This window comes from Rosa rugosa, chromosome 4 (assembly GCF_958449725.1).
Source record: "Rosa rugosa chromosome 4, drRosRugo1.1, whole genome shotgun sequence".
Classification (NCBI taxonomy): domain Eukaryota; kingdom Viridiplantae; phylum Streptophyta; class Magnoliopsida; order Rosales; family Rosaceae; genus Rosa; species Rosa rugosa.
In genome coordinates, this window is record NC_084823.1 from 30,451,083 (window position 1) to 30,460,319 (window position 9,237).

The 9,237-nt window shown below is 36.2% G+C and overlaps 2 protein-coding genes across 3 annotated transcripts in view; both read left to right on the top strand.

The window, feature by feature from the left end:
* The first annotated feature begins 918 nt into the window (after positions 1–918).
* Positions 919–9,237, top strand: part of LOC133706818 (uncharacterized) — a 19,721-nt gene continuing 11,402 nt past the window's right edge. The window contains exons 1-2 of one of the 2 annotated variants that reach the window (XM_062132368.1): positions 919–1,140; positions 6,105–6,257. The gene's annotated coding sequence lies outside the window, so the exon portion shown is untranslated. Of the gene's footprint in view, positions 1,141–5,831; positions 6,258–9,237 lie in introns of those variants that run through there. The other variant, XM_062132367.1, reaches the window with a different exon arrangement.
* Positions 8,106–9,237, top strand: part of LOC133744632 (uncharacterized) — a 1,628-nt gene continuing 496 nt past the window's right edge. The window contains exon 1 of the mRNA XM_062172705.1: positions 8,106–9,165. Coding sequence (XP_062028689.1) covers positions 8,106–9,165 — 1,060 coding nt within the window. The remainder of the gene's footprint in view (positions 9,166–9,237) is intronic.

The following is a 9,237-nucleotide window of genomic DNA, read 5'->3' on the forward strand; positions in this document are numbered from 1 at the left end:
CCATGGAGGTGCTTGTTGAGTGTAGTGAGATGGTGGTCGAAAATCGAAAAGGGAGGAGGAACAGTGGCATCGCAGCCATGGTTGTCGCGTGCGGAGGCCGGAAGCTGTGGTTGTCGGTGATTCTTCTTGGTGTAGGATCAGATTTGTGCTGTGGTTCGATTGGTGGTGGCGGTGGAGTGTGGTGGTAGCTGGAAATGGTGATTCAGGTCTAGCCTCTGAGTGTGTTGAATTGGGGATTTAGGGATCTAGCCTCTGACTCTCTGAGTATGTGTTGAATCAGGTGTTTCAAGCTTATGTAAAACCATGTATAGCCAATTACACTCAGCCATGTAGTAGAAATAACAAAAAAATATAGTTTATTTATTAAATTCGGGACGGGCCGGGCCTGATCGGTATGTGTTGGGCTGGTACCGGTCCCGGGCCCGTTTCTTTGAAACGGTACAGGACGGGCCTAAACAGTATTTTTTTGATTTTCAATCCCGTCCCGTCCTGACACTTTTCGGGCCGGTATCGGTTCGGAATCGGGCTTTCGGTTTTGGGTGCCCAGCCATTATTGATGCTTAACCAATGGCAATTCAGAATTTTTATTTTATTTTTTGGTGAGGCTGGCAATTCAGCTGTTACACAAGTAGCTAGTTGCTTCCACTCGACAAAAGTAAAGAACCCTTTTTTGCTTCCTCTGCTGCGTTTCTGGTACGAGTCACCCTCCTCCTCTTCTTTATTTATTTTTTCTGTCGGAGTACTCTACGTTTCCCTCCTCCCTGTCCCCTACTTCACATACAATGCTAGCTATACAATACTCGTAAGATTTTAGATTGGATATCGGGGTCCCAGATATGATTTTGGATTGGTAGCCAAGGATTCCCCTTCGTTTTATCCAAATCCTTCCTCCATCTCTATAAAAGTGCCCCACTCGAAAGCTTATATAGTGCTGTATAACAGTGTAAGCTTCAGCTAACATAAAGTAAATTTATTCGATCTATCAGGCCTTCCTTATCATCAGTTGCTCACATAATATATGCAGTAGGAGCCAAAACTGTATTATTTTAACAAGCTGCAGGTTAGTAGTTCAAGCTTCAGAGGATAATAAGCTCGAGTTATGGAGCATTCCAACAATCGCTCCACCGAGAGAAGGTTAAGGTTAGTTTTCTTCCTCTACTATATTACTTAATTTGTTTTGTATCTGCAGTATTTTTTTATTTATTTATTTCACCAGTAAAACTTCATTATTTCATCAAATGTTTGTTCTACTTTTGATGATCTCGTCTGAGTTACCCTCAAATTTTCTTCAGGATGTCTTGTTTAACATACCACCCATTGTGTATTTAATTTGTTGTTCATGGCTGAGCTACCAAGTTACCTAAAGAACACCACTGTAGAAAACCAAAGGAACACAATGCCTCATGTCTGCTGCAAATTCAAAAACAATAATTGCTAGCCCCCAACTTCTCATAATCATTAAATTAGTATAATTCTTTGTTTTATTAGGCTTAAAACAAGCCAGAAATTAAAAAAAAAAAATTGATCGAGTTTGAGAAAAAGTCAAAGATAGAGTCAAAAGCTTCATCAAATCGGTTGGAAAAAGCAAAAACTAAAGTTTTGAGGATCTCATGTCTACAAAACTTAACATAGTGTTTTAAACGAAGTGGACAACTGAGCGTGTTTTGTCCACCCGTTGGAATAAAAAAGAGTTGGTAAAAAAAAAAGCAGTTACCCGCAACTTTTTCTCATCTCTGTTCTCAAACAAAAACATAAAACATAGTAAACAATGGCGTAACAAGAAATCTTATTTAGAATGGTCAAATTTTATTAACTAACAAATTAAACTCTTTTTCATTAGACTAACACAATCTTTTGCCAACAAAAGAAAATGGGAAAATGGCCCGTACAGTACCCGACTTTTTCGCTATTCTAAATTTTCGTACCTCAATTTCCAAAAATATCAGAAAGGTATTTGAGGTTCTGACCCCGACCGAATAATCGTACCTGGAGCCGTTAGTTCCATTACAGTGACTGCCAGCTGGCATATTTTGATGGGCATTTTCGTCCCTTCATGTCTTAAGCCATATTTTTTTTTCTAAACATCTTTTTTTTTTTTTTTTTTCCTTTTTCCCTGCTGTTCTTGGTCTACTCTCTTTCACACATACTCAATTGAAGATTTGTTTTTGGTTTTGATTATCCAAAGTAACAAACCCATATCAAAACCCAAATCTAGTTTCACGAATCCTTGCTTCTTCCCATCCAAAGTAACGATAGACTAAACTGGTTTGAGAAATTTTAAATACACACTCCAAACTACTTAATACACATATAAAATTTCAAATCAGATTTTATAGGTAGGTTAAATGATCAAAATAGACATCTATGTATTAAAAGAAAAATAATAATAATAATCATATGTTCCTTAAATTATTCTATAATTATAAACATAATGAATTTCTATAAATGACATCCTCATTTAAAACAAGAATAAAGTTAGAAACCATCTAATTTAAATTTTCCTTAAATGAATTGTAATTAAATGGGGTGGAGATACCATGTAATTTAGAATTTCGAAATCAATAGCATTAATGGTTTTTAAAACATATCGCTTTACTCCCACTTTTTAGTTCTTTTTATTTTTTATCTAAAAGTGATTATTAGACAATTTATTATCTAATATAAAACATCACATGTATAAAACTTTGTAATTGTTAATGTGTTTGACCATCCAATGACAACTTTGTAGTTCCGCCATTGTGGAGAAACTACCGATACAATTTTGGTTGAATGTTCGACTCAAAATTTTATACTTGATCAAAAGGATGTTGAGTGGATGAGAACTCAAATAATATAAAACCTATTTCTAAGCATCTATTTGAACTTTGAAGGGAACAATAATGAATCCTTATAGATTTCCCAATAACTAACACAAGTAATTAATATGGTCAATTATATATACTAATCAAATGTTAAATAATAGTGTATTTCATGGTTTTTAAGTTTAAGGATATTTTAGGTAATTTGAGTTGTGTATTTAGTAAAATGTTAGAATGAGAAATTAAATGATAGGTGTATTGAGTAAGGAGTGTGTATTAAGTAATCAGGGGGTGTGTATTTAAAACTTCTCAACTGGTTTTGATCAAAACCCAGATCGTCGTATTCATGTTCATCTCTTTCATTCCCCACCTTCCTTCTTGTCTTCTCCATCCCAAGAGTTCTAATTTTTCTGGCAGATTTATAAACAATCAACCTCCCATATGTACCAACCATTTCCAACTGTACCAACCATTTTTAACACTATCAGGGTTTGGGAAAGAGGTGTGGATCGGATTTGCAGCTGCTGTATTAGCCATTTGGCCTTAAACTCAGAAATCAAATCTGGTTCCAGATCAAATAAAAAACAAAGGAAATCAAAATTGAAGCAGGCCAATTTGACCTTTCAAATGACCAACTCCTTGAACAAGTACTTTTGGAATTAACTTAAGATTCAGTAAATCAATTAACGTCTTTGTGGACATACATTCATTAGCCATAGATAAAGAAATAAGCAACCTGAGGTAGGATTTTCTTGGTCGATCATCGAGTCAACAACGGTAAATATAACCCAAAAGTTAAAAAAATGTTTCTGCTCAGATTACCTTTAGAGTTCCAATTTAGAGAGACAACGGCAGAAACCCTGAAGCTGCGGTGGTGGTTTCTGGAAGGGTGAGACTGTGAACTGAGAGGTTGTCTTCAATTCGATGTAGATACAGACCAATACTGCCCTCAATGCATTGGACAGCCTCCTCAAAACTAAATAGCAACTCCAATCGAAATCTAAATCTAATAGTGGTTTAACAAGCTTCAAGCAACATCTAAATTTAGAATTCAGTAAAGCTCGTAGACTTATCAAACAAAATAAGGCTTAAAAATTGAATTGAGACAGTAGGATTGAAAGTTGAGGCATATACTCTTCGAATTCGATTAAATCCCCCAGAACTTTCCAGGATGATGTGGTTGGCTTGGTATAGAGGCTGCTATGACTGATTCGATCAAACCCAGTTCAACAAAATTCATGAATTGTTATAAAATAGTAGTGCAAAATGAAATGAAATCGAAGAAAATTATGAGACGATCGACAGAGAGAAAGGAACTGCTGGACGCCAGAATTGCAGGAGGTGGTTTAGGTTATGAGGGTTAGGTCCTTATCCAATCCTTCATTCTCTTCTCTGGGTTTGCAATTATGCCATGAAGCTTGATCTTCTTCTTCCTTTTCTTGCTTAGCTTGCTGCCGATCAAGCACAGCTGGAGAACCAAATTTCTTTGCAAAAAGAAAAAGGACAAAGCTTTGGAGAAGAGGAACATTGGAAAGACGAGATTACCCTTCGAAATATGCCAGTTGGCAATCTCCGTAACAGAGCTAACGGTTCCAGATACGATTATTCGGTCGGATTCAAAATCTCAGATACCTTTATGATATTTTTGAAAATTGAGGTACGAAAATTTAGAATGGCGAAAAGATCGGGTATTGTACGAGTCATTTTCCCAAAAAAAATACATAATATAATATTTTTAAGAGGATCAAGTTGAAGTGTCCTGACTAGCTAAGACAACTATTTGTTGAATATGCTAGTAGTTTGGGTCGGCAAATATAAATTTTGGTAAAGCTCCTTATTCTGTAGTTCTTTACTGAAAATTGTAAGGATTTGGTACGTATACCAATTTGGCTAAGATTACCGATGTGAAGGCTTTGGAAATTATTTAGGTCTCAAATATGATTTTGGAAGGTCTAAGAAAGAAGTATATAATTAAAGATATTAGACACGGGTTTGCTGCTCCTTGTTTCCCAGGTCGGTGTTCTAATTCATTGAATGCCAAATTGCTTGAAGACTTTGGAGGGAATCCAGGCTTAACTCCTTGTGATGGAGTCTTTCGTGGTGCTACCGGCTAATATTTAGTTGGTTTTTGTCAAGCCTTAGGTGTTTGAAATGCTCTCTACTCAGAGTTCATGGCTGTTATTATTGGTGTTGAATTTTCTTATCAGCTTGGTTGGCATGCTCTTTAGCTAAAAGGCCACTCAACGAGTGTGTTTGCTAGTTTAAATTCTTCTAATTTTTCTCTCCATCGCCTCTACGAGTTCATTGCCGAAATTGCTTAGCTCGAATAAGAGTTATGCAGTTTCGCTGCTCCTACATTTATAGGGAGGGGTAATTTGTTAGCGGATTCAATGACAAATCTAGGTTTAGGTTTTCTATCCCTAGCTTTGTGATAGATATACATACTTTGTTGCACGAGGATGTTACGGAAATTCCTCATCTTAGTAAGAAGTAAAATTTTCCAACCTTTTATGTGTGTCTGACTCTAAAAACATACTATGGTAGCTATCAATTAAATAAGATTTATTATATAAATAAGATTATCAAAACATCAAATTTATTGTTTAATTTATTAAATTTGATTTGGGATATCTTCAACTTTATTATTTAATTATAATATAAATATTTTAGGATATTACATTTTTTTTTGTTTTATTGTTGGATTTTGAGTTTATAATTTTAGTTTCCAAAAATCCTTATGAAATTTTTTTTTTCAATGCATACTATGATTTGAGATCCCAACAGTTAGAGTTTGCCTCAAGTTTGAAAATATCAGGTCCGGGCCTATGTACGATAAAAGAACATTTTCAATTTTATAAAGGGCCGGGTGAGGTTCGAACGTCTCACTGCTCGTACATATCTTGATGCTTAACCACTGGCAATTCGGATTTTTTTTATTTTTGTTTTTGGTGAGGCTGGCAATTCAGTTGTTACACACTAAAGTAGCTAGTTGCTTCCACTCGACAATAGTAAAGAACCATTTTTTCTTCCTCCTCTTCTTTATTTATTTTTTCTGTCGGAATACTGTACGCCCACTCCTCCCTGCCCCCTAGGCCCCTACTTCACATACAAATGCTAGCTATACAATACTCATAAGATTTTAGATCGGATATTGGGGTCCCAGATATGATTTTGGATTGGTAGCCAAGGATTCGTTTTATCCAAATCGTTCCTCCCTCTCTATACAAGTGCTCCACTAGAAAGCTTATATAGGGCTGTATAACAGTGTAAGCTTCAACTAACATAAAGGTAAATGTATTCTATCAGGCCTTCCTTATCATCAGTTGCTCATATAACATATGAGTAGGAGCCGAAACTGTATTATTTTAACAAGCTGCAGGTTAGTAGTTCAAGCTTCAGAGGATAATAAGCTCGAGTTATGGAGCATTCCAACAATCGCGCCACCGAGAGAAGGTTAAGGTTAGTTTTCCTCCGGTACTATATTACTTAATTTTTTTGTATCTGCAGTAATTTTTTTTAGGGTGATTCTAGTTGGACCTCCAAATTTGATATTTGGACCTCCAACTTTTTTCAATTATTAATAGATTTTGTCAAGTTATATGAAAAGACAAATAAGGACAAAGAGAGAAAAATGAAAAAATAAATAAATAAATAAATACTCTTCTTACCTCCTTCAATCAAATAGAACATTCAATTAAATTGTTTTTTTTTTTTCAAAATTTCCTTATATTGCCTATGTAGTTTTACAATTTACCTAAAATAATTAAGTAAAAATAATAATTTCTATACATGGCCCATCATTTAATACAAAAATAAATTCAAAACAATCTAATTTAGAATTTTTTAAAACTAAATTAATTGAATATTATGATATAGTTATTACTCGATCTTCTAACCCAAAAACCCTTGAAATCCTTCTTTTAGCAAATTCAAAGAGATTCCAACAACATATCAAGATCGAGAACCAACCCTCTGATTAATTTTTGTGGAGGAGAGACTTACTCATAAGAGAACAATATAATGCGATTTTGATTCATTCTTCTTCTCGTGGTTGAAGAGAGATAAAAAATAGAGTAACAAATTGTTATATCTCATGTTCAAGGTTGTTTTGGTAAAAATAAGGTCTACTTAGCTTTTCAAGCATTCTAAAAAGTAAATTAGAGGTGTACTAAGTATGTGAGGTCTAAATAGTAAATTTGGAAGTCCAACTAGAACCACCCTTTTTTTTATTTATTTCACCAGCAAAACTTCTTTATTTCATCAAATGTTTGTTCTACTTTTGAGTTTTGATGATTACGTCTAGGTTACCCACAAATTTTCTTCAGGACGTCTTTGTTTAACATACCACCCATTGTGTATTTAATTTATTGTTCATGGCTGAGCTACCAAGAGACATAAAGAAAAAGAACACTGTAGAAAACCAAAGGAACACCACGCCTCATGTCTTGCTGCAAATTCAAAAACAATAATTGGTCGGCCCCATCTCATAATCATTAGATTAGTATAATTCTTTATTTCCTTAAAGCAAGTTCACCCGTTGGGAGTAAAGGTCAAGGTCACTGGGTCACTGGATCAAGACACTGTTCATTGTCATTGGACATGTGTTTCCACCCTTTCTGTTTCATGACGTGGCAGTTACTGTTCATTGAAAATTTTTTTATTTTTTATTTTATTTTTATTTTTGTAAAATTGAAATATATTTGATGTAAATAGATGGTAATTATGGACATTTATAGATAATTGATGTAGAACGGATGATAACATTTGTCAAAGAGTAGTTTGATTTGGCATTCGGTTTGCTTCCAATTTGGCATTCGGTGTCAGAATTGTGATCGCTATAGCTTTTCGGAAAGGGAACGACGCTAGGAAGAGAACTCGTCGCTTCGCCACGATGTGTGGGGTTTTTCGGGATCGTTTTGGGTCTCAAAACTGCAATTTACTATTTTTCTAATATTTTCGGTAGACAAATTATGAGCCACCTACATATATCGACAATTTTTCTTGAAATGGGTGAAGCAACCACCGACAATTTTTTTTGAAAAGATTGAAACAACCACCGACAACTTTGAACTAACCAGATCATTTGCATACATTCAATCTAACAGTTACAATGAATGTAATCTTATCTAAGATTACATAGAAGTAGGTGTCGACACGTGTCCTTATCATCTGATCACGTTTGATGGGAAAAATGTCAATAAATAGAGAAAGAGGCAGCACTCCATTCACACACAATCTGATATTGACAAATCTCCTCCTTTTTCATATCTCCGGAATTAACACATTTCATTTCCTTCCCTCATTTCAATGAAGAAATTGTGGGCTAAGATTCGACAGTCTCGAGAGGAAGATTATGAAGAGATGTGTACGACTAATGCCATTGTGATCGCAGCAGTCGCTGAAGCTGAATCTGGTAATCAAACACGACGACGGGGTTCTCGACCGGGTCGTGCACCAAACGAGGAACGATTTAGGGAAGCAAGAGGCAAAAACATGATGGAAGATTACTTTGTTGAACGTCCAGTTTTCAATGATGAGGAATTCCGAACACGCTACAGGATGAGTCACAATGTTTTCAACCGCATCTCTGATGACCTTTGTTGCTATGATCGATACTTTGTCCAGAAATCAGATGCTGCCAAGAAAGTCAGACTACTTCCGGAGCAGAAGCTGACATGTTCCTTACGAATGCTTGCTTACGGTGTTGGCGTAGATCAATGCGCTGAGTATTTTCGGATGGCGAAATCTACCTCTATCGAGGCTCTTGAACGATTTACAAGAGGAATCGTTAAGCTGTACTCAACAGAATACATTCGCGCTCCTACTCAGGCTGACCTCAGAAGACTGCTCGCCAAAGCTGAGAAAAGAGGTTTTCCTGGGATGATTGGAAGCATCGACTGCATGCATTGGCAATGGAAGAATTGCCCAACCGGTTGGGCTGGAGAATACAGCAGTCGAAAAAGTATCCCCACTATCATCCCCGAAGCAGTCGCATCGTACGACACATGGATATGGCACACCTTCTTTGGAATACTTGGGCCATGCAACGACCTCAATGTCTCGGCAAAGTCCCCGTTGTTTGACGAGCTTACTGCTGGTCGAGCACCTCAGATCCAATTTCAAGTGAATAACAGAATTCACAATTTAGGTTATTATCTCGCTGACGGTATCTATTCTAGATGGGCGACTTTCGTGAAATCAATTCCAAAGCCTACCGGATCCAAGGATCTGAAGTTTTCCCAAGCTCAAGAGGGATACAGGAAGACTGTGGAAAGATGTTTTGGTATTTTACAGTCGCGCTTTAGTATTGTTAGAGGAGCTGCTCTTGGGTGGGATATAGAAGACCTTCGATACATCATGTTGACTTGTATTATATTACACAACATGATAGTCGAGGATGAAAGACCAGAGGATAGCGATGAGAAATTGGAGTCCGATT